General features: G+C 43.6%; 1 protein-coding gene across 1 annotated transcript in view; it reads right to left on the reverse strand.

Moving 5' to 3' along the window:
- Positions 1–23172, reverse strand: part of LOC126335518 (UPF0764 protein C16orf89 homolog) — a 65087-nt gene that overhangs the window by 31264 nt on the left and 10651 nt on the right. The window contains exon 2 of the mRNA XM_049998876.1: positions 6172–6312. Coding sequence (XP_049854833.1) covers positions 6172–6312 — 141 coding nt within the window. The remainder of the gene's footprint in view (positions 1–6171; positions 6313–23172) is intronic.

Consider the following 23172-nt stretch of genomic DNA (forward strand, 5'->3'; position numbering starts at 1 on the left):
AACGAGTAGTTCGCCTTCTGTAATGTTCGCACATGCATTGACAATGCGCTGATGCATGTTGTCAGGCGTTGTTGGTGGATCATGATAGCAAATATGCTTCAACTTTACCCACAGAAAGAAATCCGGGGGTGGGGACGTCAGATCCGGTGAACGTGCGGGCCATGGTACGACCTATCCACCTGTCATGAAATATGCTATTCAATACAGCTTCAACCGCACGCGAGCTATGCCGGACATCCATTACGTTGAAAGTACATTGCCATTCTGTCATGCAGTGAAACATCTTGTAGTAACATCGGTAGAACATTACGTAGGAAATCAGCATACATTTCACCATTTAGACTGCCATCGACAAAATGGTGGCATACATTAACCCGCCAAGGTCGCTGATGTTCCACTTCTCGCGGCCATTGTGGATCTTCCTTTGCCCAATAGTGCATATTATGCCGGTTTACGTTACCGCTGTTGGTGAATGACGCTTCGTCGCTAAGTAGAACGCGTGCAAAAAATCTGTCATCGTCCCGTAACTTCTCTTGTGCCCAGTGGAAGAACTGTACGCGACTTTCAAAGTCGTCGCCATGCAATTCCTGGTACATGGAGATATGGTACGGGTGCAATCGATGTTGATGTAGCATTCTCAACACCGACGTTTTTGAGATTCCCGGTTCTCGCGCAGCTTGTCTGCTACTGATGTGCGGATTAGCCGCGACAGTAGCTAAAACACCTACTTGAGCATCATCATTTGTTGCAGGTCGTGGTTGACGTTTCACATGTGGCTGAACACTTCCTGTTTCCTTCAATAACGTAACTATCCAGCGAACGGTCCGGACACTTGGATGATGTCGTCCAGGATACCGAGCAGCAAACATAGGACAAGCCCGTTGGGGCATTTGATTACAATATCCGTACATCAACACGATATCGATCTTTTCCGCAATTGGTAAACGATCCATTTTAACACGGGTAATGTATGACGAAGCAAATACCGTCCGCACAGGCGGAATGTTACGTTGTACCACGTACTTATACGTTTGTGACTATTACAGCGCCATCTAACACAAAGCGAAAAAAGCGGTCCAACTAAAAGATTCATATTTACACTCCTGGAAATTGAAATAAGAATACCGTGAACTCATTGTCCCAGGAAGGGGAAACTTTATTGACACATTCCTGGGGTCAGATACATCACATGATCACACTGACAGAACCACAGGCACATAGACACAGGCACTGCACAATGCCGGCACTAGTACAGTGTATATCCACCTTTCGCAGCAATGCAGGCTGCTATTCTCCCATGGAGACGATCGTAGAGATGCTGGATGTAGTCCTGTGGAACGGCTTGCCATGCCATTTCCACCTGGCGCCTCAGTTGGACCAGCGTTCGTGCTGGACGTGCAGACCGCGTGAGACGACGCTTCATCCAGTCCCAAACATGCTCAATGGGGGACAGATCCGGAGATCTTGCTGGCCAGGGTAGTTGACTTACACCTTCTAGAGCACGTTGGGTGGCACGGGATACATGCGGACGTGCATTGTCCTGTTGGAACAGCAAGTTCCCTTGCCGGTCTAGGAAGGGTAGAACGATGGATTCGATGACGGTTTGGATGTACCGTGCACTATTCAGTGTCCCCTCGACGATCACCAGAGGTGTACGGCCAGTGTAGGAGATCGCTCCCCACACCATGATGCCGGGTGTTGGCCCTGTGTGCCTCGGTCGTATGCAGTCCTGATTGTGGCGCTCACCTGCACGGCGCCAAACACGCATACGACCATCATTGGCACCAAGGCAGAAGCAACTCTCATCGCTGAAGACGACACGTCTCCATTCGTCCCTCCATTCACGCCTGTCGCGACACCACTGGAGGCGGGCTGCACGATGTTGGGGCGTGAGCGGAAGACGGCCTAACGGTGTGTGGGACCGTAGCCCAGCTTCATGGAGACGGTTTCGAATGGTCCCCGCCGATACCCCAGGAGCAACAGTGTCCCTAATTTGCTGGGAAGTGGCGGTGCGGTCCCCTACGGCACAGCGTAGGATCCTACGGTCTTGACGTGCATCCGTGCGTCGCTGCGGTCCGGTCCCAGGTCGACGGGCACGTGCACCTTTCGCCGACCACTGGCGACAACATCGATCTACTGTGGAGACCTCACGCCCCACGTGTTGAGCAATTCGGCGGTACGTCCACCCGGCCTCCCGCATGCCCACTATACGCTCTCGCTCAAAGTCCGTCAACTGCACATACGGTTCACGTCCACGCTGTCGCGGCATGCTACCAGTGTTAAAGACTGCGATGGAGCTCCGTATGCCACGGCAAACTGGCTGACACTGACGGTGGCGGTGCACAAATGCTGTGCAGCTAGCGCCATTCGACGGCCAACACCGCGGTTCCTGGTGTGTCCGCTGTGCCGTGCGTGTGATCATTGCTTGTACAGCCTTCTCGCAGTGTCCGGAGCAAGTATGGTGGGTCTGACACACCGGTGTCAATGTGTTCTTTTTTCCATTTCCAGGAGTGTATTTACGTACTACACGAATATGTAATAAAAATGGGGGTTCCGATTAAAAAAAAAAAAAAAAAACCTCAGTTGATATCCGTTTGACCTATGGCAGCGCAATCTAGCGGGCCAACCATAGCGCCATCTGGTTTCCTCCTCCAAGGTAGACGAGTTTCGTTCTTTAGAGTTTTTCGTTTGAGGCTTATTTCGTGAGATATTTGGCCCGGTCACGATCAATGGACCACTCTGTATATACATTTAAAGGATGCAGTTTATCGATCACTGCATTTTCACTGTTAATGCAGTAAAACGTTAGCAGCAGACATAGGGTTTTAATTTTTTTATTTCTGTACTAATACTGACACTATTCACAACAAAGTTTTCGGGCTGCCTCCACACATACTACTGAACGTACGTCCAAAATTACATAATCGTACGACACATCCTTCAAGAGATATGGCGTCTTGAACATCGAGAGCCGTGAAAAACTAGCTATTAAAATGGAGCGCAAATCACCCAGACTATATCCGTTCAGTGTTTCCTAATGAGAACTTCCAACAAACTTTAAACACAATTTCGAACGTTTTCCTAACTTCTTCTCGCTTACATGCTTCATGGAAGTTCGAGTCTTTATAGAATCGAGTTTTCACTGGTTAATTGCTAGTTGGACGATGTCTACTGAGAAATTTTTCTCTGCACATCTGGCTACACCGTACATTGCATGTATATCCGTAAATTCTGGTGATAAGTAACACTCGATATTCGACAATCAGCCACGAACAGTAAATGGTCGCAAATTTCACCGAGTATTCGGGACAGATATTTGTATCTTGTTTTTGAACGTAGCACCAGCAATGTCAAGCTGTGCACAGTTGTTGGTCATTAAGTGCAGTTTATAAATATGTGCCTGACTCACATTGCACAGTATGAACCTATCACATTGCACACGTCTAGGGATACATACATCGTTTTGATAAACATCAATCATTCGATGTATTGTTGTTCCGAGGGGAACGTTGATGTATGATAAGACTGATAGTTTTTCGAATTTTTGATTCGAGGGAAACCTATTGCTTTATGGGTTTTTACAGTACTATAAAGTGTATATGTGAAAGAAATTAACTAATTGCTATTAAAAGTTTAGATAAAATGATACCCGATTACAGTTCTATATTTTTATTGTAAACTTTTAACTAATACAAATCTCAACACAATTGCAGTATATAACAACGTAATCGCTGCGATCAGTAATCAGTATTTTTTTCATTTTTAGGGTTCGATGTTGTACTTTCCTGTTCATTAACTGAATTACCGATTACATTTCTGAGTTACTATCGATATTCCTAGAACTGGTAAATATCATGACTTACTTACATACTCCCGGTAACAGAGATTTTATACCTTCCCACATGTCAATTGGATTTAGTTTTATCGGAGCAACAGATGAACCCAAATACATCGGAACTTCGGTGTCCATTGTAGCAGTATATGAAAACGACCTAAACTTTATGTACTATGTATTATATGTTTATTATACTTCAATATATCGATAGTCTTATCTTTTTTCCTGACTCGTCGGAGGAATCGTATTTATTATCAATTTTTTGCCGTTTTCGCGAATTCACTGAAGTATGTGACCACATCAAAATGTAATAACTTAAACCTTGAGACCAACACATTAGGCAGTGCCACAATCGAGGTATATTTGAATCTCAAACACCTTCTCATTTGTTTGCTTAATTCACTTTTTAAGTAGAGTATAATCGTATCTTTTGGAAAACCATTTTTAGGGGATTGATACAGACAAGTTTCTTGGGATAATTGGCAGACAGGTATGAGCTGTATTAACTAGTTACAGGTAACTCACTTGCCCACGGTAGTCGGAAATGCCCCAGGGAAACTCATTTGTCAGCTCATGGCCTCTTTGTGTGCCAAATGTCATCCTAATACGAGCCGTTGTAGTAATTTTTTATACACAACTGGAATATACAAACTTATCCATCACTATATATATCAAACAAAACAATAAAATATTTCATGGAGTAAGAGAGGAATGTAATATAATTAGTTGATAATTGAGTAATTTTGAGGAATAGATGTATTACACACTCTAACAACAACTAATCTATCATGAACAACAAAGAATGCATTTATTTACCTGTCTACAATTAAGATTAAACCACCAATTCATAGTTTTCGCAAATTTAGTACATTAAGTTTCTGTTAAGCAATCAATGGATCGGAGTCAAACCCCGCTTTTAGGTCAACAATTTCACAAACAAGTATAAAAACAGCAAAGAATCATGAAATCCTCGACTGTGAATAGCAGTTGATAAGCGAGGGCATTGTTCTAAATGTCATACAAAACATAGATATAAAACATCGTTCAAAATAACTTGCAACTAGAAACATCGATGTATCTCTGCGCTCCTACACACGTCGATACAACTGAACCTATATATAACTTAGATTTCATATTTTTGGTCTAGGAAATAATGTCCCAGAATCAAATTAAAAATAGTTCCCATCCGCTGGTTCTAGCCAAAGTTTCTGGGAGGTTTCCCTTTGTTGTAGGGCAAATGCTGGACTCATAGCTCCCCTCCAAGTGCAGGGAGGTTATAGTTAAGCTTCCACTACTTGAGAGGGCCCCATGAAAAACGATTGATCGTAGGACAATGAAACTTCATGGAAGTTATTGTAAGTACACGCGGAAGGTAACAACGAATAAATCATTGAAAGAAACACATTTTAATTTCCACACGAGAGGATAACAAACGTTAATTGCGTTTGATGTTTATGTTCCACGATACAAACGTCGCTCAGTACGACGACCTTCTGCTCCACAACAGGCTGGAAGTCTGTATCGATACCACTTCACAAATGATCGCAGCATTTTTCGAGCAGTGGGCAATGGAATGTTGAGCTATCGTGATACAGCTTGTGGACTTATTCAAGATCGAACATTTCTTCCGGCATTCTCAGCCGTGGCAACAGAAATTTCTTCTTCAGCTTTCTGTGACACCATTACCCGTCGGCCTCTCCCATGGGTAATTCGCAAATCGCCAGTTAATTTTAACTCCCAACTCATGTTCTTCAACCACAAGAGGACTTCTCCATGTTCCTTAGACAGATGGAGGAGGTGGAACTGGGCTGATAGAAGAGTGGAATAATACTCCTGACTGGAGTAAGTATATACCTGTGCAATGTTGGGTACTGACCTACATATAGATATAAAGTTGGGTTCCGAAACGGTAAACAGTTTTCCGTCTAGATTGGCTGAAGTAGCGAAAGTTTAATTACATCCATGCTGTATTTCGAACTGGGACCCCTTTTGCTCCACCACTAACTCGGCCGATGTTTGTATGAAAAGTCCATGACTCTCCAGTGGGTCATTACACGAACAGCCCTGCTGGGCATGAAAAGTACGTAAAAAAATTCTCGTTCATTTCGTTATCTGAAAATATCAGTTTAGGGTGCTCTGCTGTTTCCGTAATTTGGGCCTAAGCGTTTGTATCAGTTTTCAAGTGGCTTGTACAATAAACTCCCTGTAGCAGCAGGTGACCTTACCTCCCTGCGCTGACTTCGTAGCCCCTGCAAAATGTTTAGTAGAGAACTGGCCACGTCTCTTTGTCACAGAATCGTCGCCTTTAGTGGTTAGTCTGCCAGCGTAGCACTTACTCTGGGCGCCCGCGTGGTCGGCGACGCGTGCCAGCTGGCGGCTCCTGTCGCGCACGAAGGCGGCGGCGCGCGCCTCCAGGTGCTCCAGGGCGCTCCTGAGGCCGGCGTCGCTAGCGGCCTCCACCATGTCCTGCAGCTGCCCTGCGCCCACACCACGGCACCACAGCTCACACACACAATGAATCTCGGTGGAGTATTTCTAACAGGTGAAGGCACACGAAACACAAAGCAACAAGTTATAAATTTACTTCGTTGTAGAATTTCAGGCTTTCTCACAGGCACTCACTCACGTACATGAACTGCAACATGTGTTCCCCGTTCGAAACTTCTGCTTTGTTTATAAATTATGGCCACTTCATTGCACTATTCCGTCATTGGCGCACACACCGCATCACTATTAGTAATACGTACCGCTAAATCCACGATCTACATCAGTGGTCTGCAAGCCACCTTATGGAATATTATGCAGAGGATTCTGTGTACCGCTGTGACTCCTCGCCCACCCTCTTCCCCAATCCAATCACGAATGGTGTGCGAGATGAACGATTGCTGGTAAGCCTCTATCCAAGCTCGAATAAAGGAAGTAATACATCAGTTGACTGTTCTATGAAGGTACGCTCTTGGAATTTTAAAAGTTAATCACATCTAGGTGAAAACTGGTTTCGTGTTAACTAGCTACACATCAGTTAATAGTGGTATTATAAAATCTGACTCTGCTACTTTTTAATATAATCTCGGACGAGGTGATAGAGAGGTTATTGACTGGCAGTGATTACAGAATGGAGAATAAAAACTAAAAATTATTTGATATGCCGATGATGCAGTTCTGCTGAAGATAACCTGCGGAGACTTTACATATATTTAACGTGGCAGCCAAGAACCTAAACATGGTCATACACTCGCAAAAAGACAAATGTATAGCCACTTCTGTAGAACCAATTGGATGTAAACTGGAAATCGATGGAAAAATTATTCAATAGGTAATGACATATAAATGTCGTGGTATTAATCGGTCCGGCAGTGTCAATGTAGGAAAGGATGTCAGAGAACAAATAGAAAAGGCAAACAAAGTCGCAGGGTGTTTAAATGATACTATTTGGAAAAACAAGCAATTAGGAAAGGCAATAAATACAAAACAATAGCAAGACCAGTTACGATACACACAATTGAGACAAGACCGGAAACATCAAAAACAAAAATACTTTTCGAAGCAACGAAAATGAAAAGTCTGCAAAGGATTACAGGGAAGACTGAGAGATAGATAGAGAAGTGAATGCATTAGAAAAGGATGTTAAGTTCACTCCAGCAGTGAATGGATACATAAGAGAAAGCATGAGTGGAACGAACACATAGACAGGAGAGACGAATGGAAGATTGTGAAAAATCGTAAAAGATAAATCACCAACTGATCAACGAAATATTGGTGTCCAAGGAAAATATGCAGCGACAATCTCAGGGTAGACTGTCGTGTACTGAAGGAAACAGGCTTTAGCCTAGGAAGAAAGGAAGAAGAAGAAGAACCACATAGTGATGCTAAACGACTCTCCTATTGGTTCTAGCTAACTAAACGAAACAGTGACGAAACGCGCTGCCTTTTTTTGGATCTTTACTACTTTCTGGCAAGGATCCCAGACTGACGAGCAGTATTCATCTACCTATCAAACGAGAGTTTCGTAAGCTACCTCCTTCGTGGGCGGACTACACTTCCTGAGGATTTTTCTAGTAAATCTCTGTCTGATACCTGTCCTTTCTATGATTAATTTTATTTCGTCGTATCACTTTAAATCATCCCATACGCATAATCCCTTATATTTACAGGATGTGACTGCTCCCAGTGACTGTTCGGAAATCGTGTAATCAACAACGAATCTTTCCGTCTATTTGTGCACAATATGTTATATTTGTTTACTCTGAGAAGCAACTGTCAATTCCTGCACAAGAGTCAATCGTCTTCCGGTCTTCCTGCATTGTGCTACAATTTTCTAGAGTTGCGACTTCTCTCTACACGAAGACATCATCCGGGAATAGCCTCGTCAGCATTCCGACGTCATCTGACAGGTCGTTAATATATATTGTGAACAGTAATGACACTATAGCACTCCCTTGGAGGAAGCTTTGCCTCTGTTAAGAATAACATGCTCTGAGCTACAGGTTGCCCCAGAAGAAATGGTCAACGTTCAGGGATACGACAGAAAATTCATTCGGAGAAAAAAGGTATCGTAGGCACGGGCTCTAAAGAACATACTTTAAGAGCTATGGGCACTTCTTCATCTTCGATACTGTGAAACAAATCTCTTCTACAGCGTGCTCTTTGCTTTCCATATTTTTGGAAGAAGTAGTATGGACGTAAACGACAAAAAAGTCCAGCAAACTTGGACCCTAAAATGCACCCCCTAAGACCTATGAGCATCTGTTCAGTAGAAGAGATGTGTTTCACAGTAGCAAAGATGAACACGTGCTCATAGCTCTTAAAGTATGTTCTTTAGAGCCAGTGTTTATTGGAAATTTTTTCCTGTTTCGGTCCACATTACCACCTCTCAAAACATTGAAAGCAAACAGATTGCAATAGAAGAGATTTTTTCACGTATCAAAGTTAAATAAGTGTGCACAGCTCTTAAGATATGCATTTTAGAGCTCATTTTTACTATACACGTTTGCTTCGAATGATTTTTCATGACATATCCATGAATATTGACCACTCCTTCCAGAAAACACTGCAATTGCAAGGAACTCTTCACAAAAGTTTACAACACAAAGTTGGTCAGATATTCTGTAGACACGTATTTGATTCACTGAGTGACTATGTGGTAGCGTATCAAACGACATCCGGAAATGAAGGAACACAGCATCGACCTGGCGCCGGTATCTGCTGCCTTCTGGATCTCGTGAATAAACGGGTTTCGCACTATCCATACTGATTCATTCAGAGGAATTTTCTGGTCTCCAGAACCGCCACACTGCGTGAACATAAAACGTGTCCCATAAGTCTTCAACATATTAACACAGGCTTTGCTCTCGTCTTTCTGCCATCCTTATACGCGTTATATATCATATTCACATATTAAATAACAAAAATTACTTTCTTTTTGTGGGACTAAGTAACACAGGACGTATTTTTTTAGTAGCAAGTCAGGTGACTCATAGTGACATATTGCTGTCTGTTTAATACTTTCACTTGGTTTCCAACCTTCAAAAAGCGATATGTGTATTACCAAGCACTACAATGAATGTAATTTTCCTTATTTTCCAACCGAAAATAACAGCGAGCGACACTGATGCGCTTATTACAGTAATAAACAAGGGAACGATACAGAAACTGTTTAATCCACACGTAGCCCTTTTCTTCTTCCACTTAATGGCCCACATCCTTACCACGAAGCACCTCCACGACTTAGAGCCCAAACCACTGTACCTGAGATGAAGTGCCCTAAGTATGCATCCGTACAAGGCTCACTCTAATCGATTGCTTCTCCGTCGAGAGAAAATTTCAGGTGTAGCGCTTGTGGCGTACGGATAACGGTACCTCGTGGTTTAAAAAATATTTTAAAAATAACTATATCCAAGAGAAAAGATTAATACAGTCTCTATTTTAATGAATGACGGAGGAATGAGGCACGAATTTTAAGGTTGTATTGACTTGTTCAACCTTCTTTCCAGATTATTAAGAACCAGGTGCGAGGGCTGGCTGATGCAAACTTCGAAATTATACTTTATTGTAAGACGGACATACTTCCGTCAGTTATTAATCTGCTCTTCAGCGTTTTAATTTATCAAATTTTCAATGTAGTGTCTGCACAGCTCGGTAGGTAAGAACATTACACATGAAATTTAAGAGTTAGAGAACACACTTTAATCTGCCATGTGGGCACACAACATTGTTTCTTTCTTTCATTTCTCGATAAAGTACGTAGCTTCATTACAACTAGGCACTAACTGTAAGCGGAAACTAATTGCAGTGTGAAAATGTGCAATTCCAATGAAAATAAGTTTTTAAAAGTAAATCTATGTCGGTCTTAATTGCTTTGGCATTAATGATAAAAAAACTATCTTTCATTAAGTTTTGAAATCTGTGCGCTATTATGCCAAAAATTATTCCCAGTGTAAACAGTGTGTTTGACATAAGATGTACACCTCTGTATCTTACAAAATGATGGGTGACAAACAGGAACTGACTGTGAGTAGATGAATGTTCTACTGGCGGGTTCAATGGCTCTGAGCACTATGGGACTCGACTGCTGTGGTCATTAGTCCCCTAGAACTTAGAACTACTTAAACCTAACTAACCTAAGGACATCACACACATCCATGCCCGAGGCAGGATTCGAACCTGCGACCGTAGCAGTCGCACGGTTCCGGACTGCGCGCCTAGAACCGCGAGACCACTGCGGCCCTGGCGGGTTCAAATGTGCGCCCAAGTTCTTGAAATCACAACACAATGCGTCATCTACACGGCCTATGGACGGGATTGCTGACCGTCGCCTTACATTGTCATATACGAGGAAGGTCAAACCGCACAAACAAACGGGTTCAGTGTGCCACAGATACCGGTGTCGAATAGAAATGGCATACACATCCAACCAGCACTTTTACAGGTTGCTAATGCTCGGTGAATGCCGACGTGATGCTAATGAATCAGTGATTGCGTTTGCTGTGATATATTCTGGACGAGAAGTTCCGGCAGCCATTACGTTCTTAAGTGCTCAACAACGACTTCCACAAACAAGTAGTTTGAGAAGGCGCGGCAGTAACAGATGAAGAACAGGGAGAAGTGAAGAGATGGAGGTGTTTGTTGTAGATGCAATACACCAGGATCCTCGTTTCAGCCTACGAGATGTTTCTGCAGCCTTACACCTGTGTGGCATATCGTACAGGGTTGCAAGTTTCACCCATACTACCTGTCACCAACGCTGCTGCGGAGGATTTCAACCGGAGAGTTACTTTCTGCAAAGGGACCTTGGATAATTACACTCTGGACGCCTTACGAACAATGGTGCAGTGAACATCATAATGCGTATGACTGGGCCACAGAAAATCCTTGGTGGGTATGTTCTCTCGATCAGTAACGAAAGCGGTCTATCACTGCTTGTTGTGGAATCCTTGGGGATGGAATCATCGGTCCACATAACTTCGCAGAAAAACTGACAGGTGAAGTGTACCGGGCTTTAATCGTCGACAGTTTAGGTGCTCTCTTTGAAAATGCCTACCCAGACATTGGACATCGTATGAGGTTGCAGCACGATGGTTACCCATCCTATACTGCGCGTGATATTGTGCAGCAACTGGACAACGATTTCTTGTAAGATGTTTGGGGTGCCGAGGTCCTCCGGAATGGTTCACACGTGCGACCGAATTAACACAAGTAGATTTGTTTTTTAGGACATATTCAAAGAGTCGTGTTTGCATCGCCGAACTCACAACCACAAATGATTCCAGATGACACATCGACGAAGCTTGTCGCTCCGTGATACCGTCGACGTTACGTCTCGTCAGCAGGTCATTTAGAAGACGCGTTGCGTTGTGCACTCAGAAACACGGGCTCACATTGCAACACCTAGCTAATGAAACATTCCGCCACCAGAACATTCATCTGCGCGTAGCCAAGTATTATGTACAGCATGTTGCATCCACCCCTAAGTCTCTGAAAGTTTCTTGTTCCCAAACTAACCGCGATAGAAATGTGTTTTAAACTTATTTGTACAGAACTGATTTAAATACAGCAGCTACATAGTAGGAAAAACTAATGTTCTCTTTAAAAATTGTGTCTGGTTGCTGTAACTCTCTGGAAAAGAAATCAATAAACTATGTTCATATCCCCGCAGAAAGTGTAACGTTTCATATGTGGACCTACCACAATAAATTTCCCTGTCATCTATTATTTTGTAAGTTACAGGGGCATACGCTTCATCTGAAACACACAAACGTTTACAATGATATATGCCACATACCGGTAACGTTAGCTAAAAATATCTGAAATTTATCCGCTTCATTAAATGTGGAAGTCTGCTGCCGGTTACTGATGTTAAAAGTAAGGGAAACTGTTAGAAAAAACTGTTAGAAACATTGAAGGTCAAGTACTGCACTGTCTTGGAAAAGCTATTAGCGTGAATTGCGTCACTCAGGCGGGAGACCGCAGAAGATTTGTCGCTGTTGATGTCTACAGATGTTGACGTCCTTCTGACTTTCCCACAGGCTCACAGACGTCTTAGGGGCCTCAGCCGACAGCAGTTCGCTTAGCATTGACTGCAGAAACATGTGGCCTGTAAGGGGTTGCTCGACCATTGTGCACTACTCCCTTCAACTCCCTACGCACAGTCACTGTGCCAGCTGGACTGCTGGAACCTCTTTGGAACTCACTAATGATTCCTTCCGCTCATTTCACGCAATTTTTTTACCACCATCCTCCGCAGTGCTGATCGATCCCTGTGCATCAGTACGTGAGAACTGCCTCGTCTTGTTACAGCTGTGGCTGCTTCTTCTCGTTTTCACTTAACAATCACATCACCAATAGTCGACGTGGGCAGGTATAAAATTGTCGAATTATGACAGATGAATTTGTTACTCAAGTTACACTTTGGCCATTAAAATTGATGAACCAAGAAGAAATGCAGATTATAAACAGGTATTCATTGGACAAATATATTATACTGGAACTAACACGTAATTACATTTTCACGAAATTTGGGTGCATAGATCCTGAGAAACCAGTACCCAGAACAACCACCTCTGGCCATAATAACGGCCTTGATACTCCTGGGCATTGAGTCAAACAGAGCTCGGATGGCGTGTACAGGTACAGCTGCCCATGCAGCTTCAACACGAGACAATAGTTCATCAAGAGTAGTGACTGGCATATTGTGACGAGCCAGTTGTTCGGCCACCATTGACCAGACGTTTTCAGTTGGTGAGAGATCTGCAGAATGTGCTGGCCAGGGCAGCAGTCGAACATTTTCTGTACCCAGAAAGGCCCGTACAGGACCTGCAACATTCGGTAGTACATTATCCTGCTGCAATGTAGGGTTTCGCGGGGATCGAAAGAAGGGTAGAGCCACAGGTAGAAACAAATCTGAAATGTAACGTCCACTGTTCAAAGTGGCGTCAATGTGAACAAGAGGTGACCGAGACGTGTAACCAATGGCACCACATACTATCACGCCGGGTGATACGGCAGTATGGCGATGACGAATACGCTCTTCCAATGTGCGTTCACCGCGATGTCGCCAAACACGGATGCGACCATCATGACGCTGTAAACAAAACCTGGATTCATCTGGAAAAAAAATGACGTTTTGTCATCCGTGCACCCAGTTTCGTTGTTGAGTACACCACCGCAGGCGCTCCTGTCTGTGATGCAGCGTCAAGGGTAACCGCAACCATGGTCTCCGACCTGATAGTCGTGCTGCTGCAAACGTCGTCGAACTGTTCGTGCAGATGGTTGTTGTCTTGCAAACGTCCCTATCTATTGACTCAGGGATCGCGACGTGGCTGCACGATCCGTTACAGCCGTGCGCATAAGATGCCTGTCATCTCGACTGCTAGTGATACGATGACGTTGGGATCCAGCACGGTGTTACGTATTACCCACCTGGACCCACCGATTTCATATTCTGCTAACAGTCTCGACCAACGTGGGCAACAATGTTGCGATACGATAAACCGCAATCGCGATAGGCTATAATCCGACCTTCATCAAAGTCGGAAACGTTATGGTACACATTTCTCCTCCTTACACGAGGCATCACAACAACGTTTCACCAGGAAACGCCGATCAACTGCTGTTTGTGTTTGAGAAATCGGTTGGAAACTTTCCTCTTGTCAGCACGTTGTAGGTGTCGCCCCTGGCACCAACCTTGTGTGAATCCTGTGAAAAACTAATCATTTGCATATCACAGCATCTTCTTCCTGTCGGTTAAATTTAGCGTCTGTAGCACGTCATCTTCTTGGTGTAGCAATTTTAATGGCCAGTAGTGTATATCCAATGAGTACTTCACACACGAAGTCATTAGGCTCTCCTAAGGAAGCAGTCTACTGTTGTTGCTTCCCTACTTGGGTTGCCACCTGTTGTGTGTAAAAATTACATGTATTTGCTGTTGAGGGTAGGGAAAAAAATACATCAAAATAAAGTATTTTTTACTTCGCTTGATTCTTCGTTTAAAAATATATTTTTTATTGCGTTAGCAGTGTTTCACAAATAATTATCCCTTGTAAACTGATTCACAGCACCTTTGCGGTTTGTATTTAAGTAACGACGAATAAATAATTCGTTTTTATAAAATTCAGAGACGAATAATTTTTACGATGTTGTTATTGTATAATTTTTCTACGAACTGAAATATACTTGCAAGACAATTGCTACTGAAGACAGGAGATAAAATATGCAAAGTCACGTATACATTTTCAGCTGTTCACGATTTAGTGAAGAATCAGTTAAAAGAAGGAGTTTATATTAACCGAAAATTAGTGGACTGTGTAAATTCACGCTTATGTAACGATAGCAGCTATCTTTTTTATACACATATACAGTATATCGCGTGTCGTATAAGCAATAGTTACAGCACGCCGTATACAGGGTGAGTCACCTAACATTCCACTTCGTAATTGAAAACGGAAACCACGTGTGTACGTTTACCTCACCCCTCATGGTAATGTACATGTGCGTCAGTGAAAAAGACCAATAAAAAGGTGTTAGCATGTGGGCGTAATGTGCTGTTCCAGTCTCTTCTGTACCTAAGGTCCATCACCGTTCCCTTTGGATCCCTACGTAATTCGTGGCTCTCCGATACACACGATCGAACAGCGGAGGAGTGGTACTCAAGCGTCAACTTTAGGTTACAATATTTCCGGATGTAATTGCATTTTACAATGTAACGAACGGCACTGACTACGTATTTGTTTATATGTTCAGATGTGCTATCAAAACTAACGGGGTTCCATTTAAAAGAACGTAGGTTTGTGTTAAAAAACATACTTCCGTGCATTTTTTTAAATGGTTTGTATTAACCAATTACACTAGCCCCTCTCCTCACGTTCGGCCTGTGGAATCGATTCGTCAGGATTTAATGTGGTTTACGAAATATATCCAGCGGTAACGTTAGGTGACTCACCCTGTATATCCCGACTAGCCTGGCTGTAGACACAAGGCGTGAATTTAGAATGCAAACCCAAGACTCAGATGTCAGCAGGTGTTACGGTGATACATGGGCAGCTTTGCTATTCATTTCGAGCTCTCCGCAGGGTGGAACTAGAGGCGGGAACGAATCGAGCTGTCGCTGAGGTGAAAGGTAATTGCGCGCGAGAGTCAGTCGTGGTAAAATTTTCACATAGATTCCGTAGGAGCATCGATCTCTCGTAACAATTCAACGCACAAACATGTCAAGCGGACCTTTCTCGTAGCTACACGCCGATAATGTTGTTTAGGAAGTAATAATAAATGGAATAAAAGCCATTTCTAAGCCATAAGTATGTGTGTTAAGCAACGCTTTTGGCGCTGAATGCGCCATCAGCTTTGTTGAACTATAGAATGTTCAGGTTTGTGTGAATATAAGAGCAACTTAGGAAATTAAAGAACACGGAAAATTTTAAAAAAATGCTAAAGCATACCTACGATTCTGAAAAAGTTAATGCTTTCGTACCAAAAACGATTAAAAATGGTTCAAATGGCTCTGAGCACTATGGGACGTAACTTCTGAGGTCATCACTCCCCTAGAACTTACACCTAACTAACCTAAGGACATCACACACATCCATGCCCGAGGCAGGATTCGAACCTGCGACCGTAGCGCAAAAAGGATAATAATAAATTTCGTGAGACACGGGTGCTCCAAGCAGTCAAGGATAAAGTTGTATACTGTAGAATGTGTAGATGATAGAGAATCCTCTTCAGAGTATTTCGAGGTAGGAAGTACGAGGATCACTCCAAAAGAAATGCACACTTTTTTTTTTTGTAAAAATACAGTTTTCATTCTGCATCTGTGAAAGTTTTACAGTGTGTAGGTACATCCTTCCCGCTTGTTTTCAAACTTAGTTCAACCTGATCCCGTGAGTGGCGCTGTCACAGCATGTCTTCAAGATAGCTACTACACTTGACGTTCGACAGAAGCAACGTGCTGTCACAGAATTCCTGTGCTGTGAAAACGAGACAGTGCGAAACATCCACAAGAGGTTGAAGAAGGTGTATGGAGATGCTGCTGTCGATCGTAGTACAGTTAGTCGGTGGGCAAGCAGGTTACGTGATGAAAGTGGGCACGGCAATATTAAGGGCCGGCCGCGGTGGCCGAGCGATTCTAGGCACTTCAGTCCGCAACCGCGCAATTGCTACGGTCGCAGGTACGAATCCTGCCTTGGGCATGGATGTGTGTGATGTCCTTAGGTTAGCTACGTTTAAGTAGTTATCAGTTTTAGGAGACTGATGACGTCAGATGTTACGTCCCATAGTGCTCAGAGCCATTTGAACCATTTGAATATTGAGGATTGTCCTCGCAGCGGCAGGCCTCGTTCTGCACACACTCGAGACAATGTGCAGAGAGTTAACGAATTGGTAACTGCTGACAGACGCATCACAGTGAACAAATTGTCACGCTACGTTGGGATAGGAGAAGGAAGTGTTTGCAGAATACTGAAAGAGTTGGCGTTAGAAAAGGTTTTTGACAGGTGGGTTCCCAGGATGTTGACAGTGGCTCACAAAGAAACAAGAAAAACGGTAAGCAGCGAACTTTTGGAACAGTACGAGAATTGTGGAGATGAATTTCTTGGAAGAATTGTGACAGGTGATGAAATATGGCTCCATCATTTTTCACCAGAGACGAAGAGGCAATCAATGGAGTGCCATCATGCAAATTCACCCAAGGAAAAAAAATTCAAAAAGACACTTTCTGCTGGAAAAGTTACGGCTACGGTGCTTTTCGATTCGGAAGGACTCTTGCTTGTGGACATCACGCCAAGTGGAACCACCATAAATTCTGATGCATATGTGACGACACTGAAGAAACTTCAAGCTCAACTTAGTCGTGTTCGACCACATCGGCAAAAGCAGGATGTTTTGCTGTTGCACGGCAATGCACGGCCACGTGTCAGTCAAAAAAACATGGAAACGACCACAAAACTCGGATCGACAACACTGAAACACCCGCTTTACAGTCCTGACCTGGCTCCATGTGACTATCATCTCTTTGGGAAACTGAAAGACTCTTTTCGTGGAACAAGGTTTGAAGATGATGACTCCCTTGTTCACGCTGCCAAACAGTGACTCCAACAGGTTGGTCCAGAATTTTACCGTGTGGGTATACAGGCGCTGGTTCCAAGATGGCGTAAGGCAGTTGAGAGGGATGGAAATTATGTGGAGAAATGAAAATAATGTTCCTAGATGACGTATCTACACACTGTAAAATTTTCAAACATGTAGAATAAAAGAAGGGTTTAAAAAAATAGTGTGCATTTCTTTTGGAGTGACCCTCGTAACTGTCTGAAATTAGTATTTCAACCGGTGTGACCTTCTTAAGGCCTATGAGTAATTATTCTAGGACACATGTCAGTATATTACTTATGTTGCATAACGAACAACTGCCTGCAACAGTGGTATTCTTGGATAAACTATAGACAATCTGTAGATCACAGCTTTTACCAGAGCGATTCCACGCTCAGATTGTTGAGAGTAATGCAACCATTACACCTAGCCCAAACAGAGAAAGAGCTTATTGTAAATCCGCTAATTCGATTCATATCACAGATTCTGACACTGATGAAATTACAAACCGAATGACCGCAATCACAGCTTGATTACATATATATTAAGTGAGTACAGTAACTTAATATACAACTCTCTCCCAGTAAAACAATTATGCGTGAAGTGTGTTGTGGACTGGTTGGACTATCAACTGTTTGACTACCAGAAATCACTTTTATCAATAATATGATGTAGAAGTACACACAGGCATATCTACATCTACAGCTGCATCTGAAAGCCACTGTACTGTGTGTGGCGGAGGGTACGTTTTACCTGTACTAGTCATTTCCTTTCCTGTTCCACTAGTAAATAGAGTGAGACAAAAACGGCTACCTGTATGCTTCTGTACGGGGCCTAATTCCTCTAGTCTTTGTTGTCCTTACGCGAAGTGTACGTTGGCACCAGCAGAATTGTTCTGTATTCAGTTTCAAGTAGCCGTTCTCTAAATTTTCTCAGTAGTGTTCCCTGAAAAGAACGTCGCCTCCCCCCTCCCCCCCCCCCCCCCCCCAGGGGTTTCCATTTGAGGTCACGAAGCACCTCCGTAATATATGAGTGCGTAGCGCCTGTCCTAAAGAACAGACATCACGTGGAATCCACATGTGTGATAGATGTTATGTGAACTGAAGGTGGAGGAGGCAGAAGGAAATGAAAGGTATGGAACTACTGATTCCATCTGCATCGGGGGTTCATGGGGAATCATTAGTGGCGAGTGGAAAAATATGCCTGACGGGGACTCCAGCCTGGGATGTCCTGCTCAGTGCGCCACCCGGACACAGCGTCCATCGCAGCTGCACAGACATTCTCGGCACGCTCCCCGGCTGACCCCCACAGCCACCCTGCTGTCCCCGTCTATGTCCTCCGTGCTCGCCAATTTTAGATTTCCGTCAGAGGTCGAGCGTAAATGTGCACCCGCTCTGAGGGTTACCGATTCATTGCCCAGCGAGGTGAATCATTTGTACAGGATGAAAAGTTTTTAACCGACAAACTCTGGGAGGTTGTAGGCGACATCAAAACAAATATTTCCCCCTAATGTCTTTTTTTCCTATGAGGAGTGTTTAAACCGGTGGAGGCCGAATTACGCTCTTCAGTTGTTAGAGGCCGTATTAGGATCTTTAGTTGTTAGAGGGCGTATTACGCTCTTCAGGTGTAGGCAACTGCTGTCCACCAATGTAGTAGTGCATTGTCTCTGTTTACTAATGGAGCGATACACCTGGAGTGAGTTCACTGATATGGTTGGTGCGTACTACGTTGTGCACCACAACGGACGAGCTGCACAGCGGGTTTATCAACAACAGTATCCTAGTCGCCGTATCCCGCATCATGCGACCTTTGCTGCTGTGTACCAACGTCTGCGTGAGACCGGGTCATTTAGCAGATTACCTGGACAGGGTCGCCGTCGCACGGTAAGAACGCTGCAATTTGAGGAAGCTGTATTGCAGTATGTGGAGTGATATCCTTCAATCAGCACTCGTGCAATTGCACGTAACATGGGGACGAATCAGACGAATGTAAGAACAGTCCTTCGAGAGCAATTGTTAAGTCCATTTCACTTACAGCGTGTCCACAACCTGGAATCAGTTGATTATCCTCCCAGAGCACAGTTTTCGCACTGGTACCTGGAACAGTGTGAAATGCATCCTACATTTCCATTCTCGGAATTGTTTACCGATGAAGCAACGTTCGGGCGTGATGGAGTCTTCAACATGCACAATTCGCATGTTTGGAATGAGGATAACCCACATGCCACAGTTACTAGCGCTCATCAAGTGCGGTTCTTCGTTAATGTGCGGGTCGGTGTTGTTGGGGAATGTTTAACTGGGTCCTGTCTGCTACCTAGGCCCTTAAATGGCAGGCACTATTACAGTTCTCTCAACAGAGCATTGCCAGAATTGCTGGAAGACGTCCCGCTCCCTACAAGACAACGCATGTGGTTCCAACATGACGGGGCGCCGGCACATTTCAGACGTCGTGTGCGTCGATTCCTGGACCGACGGTTCCCAGAAACGTGGATTGGCAGAGGTGGTCCTGTACCATGGCCTGCTCGACCCCAGATATGTCCCCTCTGGACTTTTTCGTTGGTTTAATTAATATGTCGCCAGAGAAATCTTCCTCTACCGGTTTAAATACACCTCATAGAAAAAAATGACATTAGGGAAAAATATTTGTTTTTATGCCCCATCCAACCTCCCAGAGTTTGTCGGTTTAAATACTTTTCACCCTGTGCAGTGTGCCGAGATATTCCGCGCAATTGCGACAACTACTCTGTCTGGATAATACAGTGGTTAAGGTTCAAAACGGCTCTGAGCACTTTGGGACTTAACATCTGAGGTCATCAGTCCCCTAGAACGTAGAACTACATAAACCTAACTAACCTAAGGACATCACACACATCCATACCCGAGACAGGATTCGAACCTGCGATCGTAGCGGAAGCGCGGTTCCAGACTGTAGCGCCTAGAGCCGCTCAGCCACCCCGGCCGGCAGTGGTTAAGGCCTATTAAGGGGAGACGTTGATGAAATTGACCAAAAATGTAAATTTTCAATTTTTTTTATTTGTTAGTACAACTCGTGGACAATATGTTCCCAAAGTTTGAATGTTGAAAAGTAATTAAAAGTGTGAAGGGGCCTCCATGCCACACACACATTTTGAAGCAGCACTTTAATAGCAGCTCAGTGAACAACGATGCTGTGTGCTGTGTTTTACTTTCAAACAAACGTGAGCTGGATACATCTAGAAGGCCGTGATACATACTCTTTGGTTTTATAGATCATCTTTGGCCGATCCTGCACTTCTCAAAAAGTGTGTTCATGGCAAAACCCAAAATCCAAAGAGTATCTAAATTCACTCATATGGAAACGATGCCCTAAAAACACATTTGCTTCTGCTACAGTTGTCAGAATTGCAACTTATGGTGCAGTTATTGTATTTAATGATAGGAACGTCGGGAGGATGAAGGTATTAGAAAGAATGCACTTCAAGCTAGGAAATAGATTTACAGCGCGTCTCTGCAGATGAAAAGTCAGTTGAGGACTTGGGAAAGGTAAGAAGACAGACAACAAGAAACCAGAAGAGAAGCCTTGAAGGGAAAGACGACCCAGAGTACGAATGTGGTGCCTTCTGAAAAAGTGACATAAGTAAAAAAGTTAGGTTGAACTTAAAATTGCGTTTCCTGAAAAGTTTGTTTTTTAAAGTTTATGAACGTTACCCTCAGATTCAATGAACGCTAGAATTGTGAAATTTTGTACACATATTCCTGTAAACCTAATAAACGTAGGCTCAAGAGAAAATTTAGAAATTCTGATTGCAACCTGAGATATGGGGAAAGATGATTAGAATTTTGCATGAATTTAAAATTGTACTTGTGTAATTATAATTAAAAATTATGAAAATTTGCCTATTTCACCTATTCCTAAAACCTCATGAGAGACGCTTACAACATATAAAGAGATGAAACAGAGAAAATTGTGTAGAAATCTCGTGAATACTTTTTGAGAAAAAGGAACATACATTATTTTTTGCAAATAAAACTTCAAATTTCATTTAAAAAAGTTGAATATATATGATCAAAGGATTTTATACGTAAATATGTTAGTTTCATGCAAAGAGTGATACTAAATTTCATTTTCATATCTCAAAAACTGTGGATTTGGTGCATTTTTGAAATAGTGTGTTTTTTTCATCAACGTCCCCCGTTAGGCGGAATCTCCCAGATTCGGCACTCATTTTCACTCGTCGTCGCTGATTTCGCAAAAAGTCCTGATGCAGTTAATATCTTTAGCTCCAGCCCTTTTCTTTCCTTTCTTCCCCCTCCACCAGCAATTTATATAATATCTGCGTAATACATGCGTGTTTTTCGAGCCTGCCGGTAACATATCTGGCAGGTCGTCTCTGATTTGCTACGATGACTTCCTTTATTTGGACCAGGCGCTGATCCCAAAACTCGAGCAGTACTCAATTAAGGATTACACTAGTGTCCTATATACTGTCTCGTTTACAGATGAACCAACGTTGCCTGAAATCCTCCCAAAAAACCACTCTGAAGAGCCAAAAAACTGGCACACCTAATTAATATCGTGTAGGGTCCCCGCGGGCACACAGAAGTGACGCAACACGACGTGGCATGACTCGACTGATGTCTGAAGTAGTGCTGGAGGGAACTGACACCATGAATCCTGCAGGGCTATCAATAAATCCGTAAGATTTGCGAGGAGCTGGAGATCTCTTCTGAGCAGCACGTTGCAAGCCATCCCAGATATGCTCAATAATGTTCATGACTGGGGAGTTTGGTGGCCAGTGGAAGTGCTTAAACTCAGAATTGTGTTCAAGGAGCCATTCTGTAGCATTTCTAGACGTATGGGACGTCTCACTGTCCTGCTGGAATTGCCCAAGTCCGTCGGAATGCACCATGGACATGAATGGATGCAGGTGATCAGACACGACGCTTACGTGTCACCTGTCAGAGTCGTATCTAGACGTATCAGGCGTGCCGAATCACTCCAGCTGCACACGCCCCACACCATTACAGAGCCTCAACGATCTTGAACAGTCTCCTGCTTACATGCAGGGTCCATGGATTCATGAGGTCGTCACCATATCCCTACACGTCCATCCAGTCGACACAATTTGAAACGAGACTCGTCCGACCAGGCAGCATGTTTCCAGTGATCAACAGACGAATGTCGGTGTTGACGGGCCAGGGGAGACGTAAAGCTTCGTGCCGTGCGGTCATCAAGGGTACACGAGTGAGCCCTCGGTTCCGATAGCCCATATCGATTATGTTTTGTTGGATGGTTCGCACACTGACACCTGTTGATGGCCCAGCATTGAAATCTGCAGCAATTTGTAGAAAGGTTGCACTTCTGTCATATTGAACGATTCTCTTCAGTCGTCGTTGGTCCCGTTCTTGAAGGATCTTTTTGCAGCCGCAGCGATGTCGGGGATTTGATGTTTTACCGGGTTCCTGATATTCATGGTACATTCGTAAAATGGTCGTAAGGGAAAATCCTCACTTCATCGTTACTTCGGAGATGCTGTGTCCCATAGCTCGTGCGCCGACTATAACACAATGTTAAAACTCACTTAAATCTTGATAACCAGTCATTGCAGCAGCAGTAATCGATCTAACAACTGCACCAGACACTTGTTGTCTGATATAGGCGGTGCCGACCGCAGCACCCTATTCTGCCTGTTTAAGTATCTCTGTACTTGAATACGCATGCCTATACCAGTTTCCTTGGCGCTTCAGTGTATGATATCAATGAGTCACAATTGGAAGCTGTCA

This window comes from Schistocerca gregaria, chromosome 2 (genome assembly GCF_023897955.1).
Source record: "Schistocerca gregaria isolate iqSchGreg1 chromosome 2, iqSchGreg1.2, whole genome shotgun sequence".
NCBI lineage: Eukaryota > Metazoa > Arthropoda > Insecta > Orthoptera > Acrididae > Schistocerca > Schistocerca gregaria.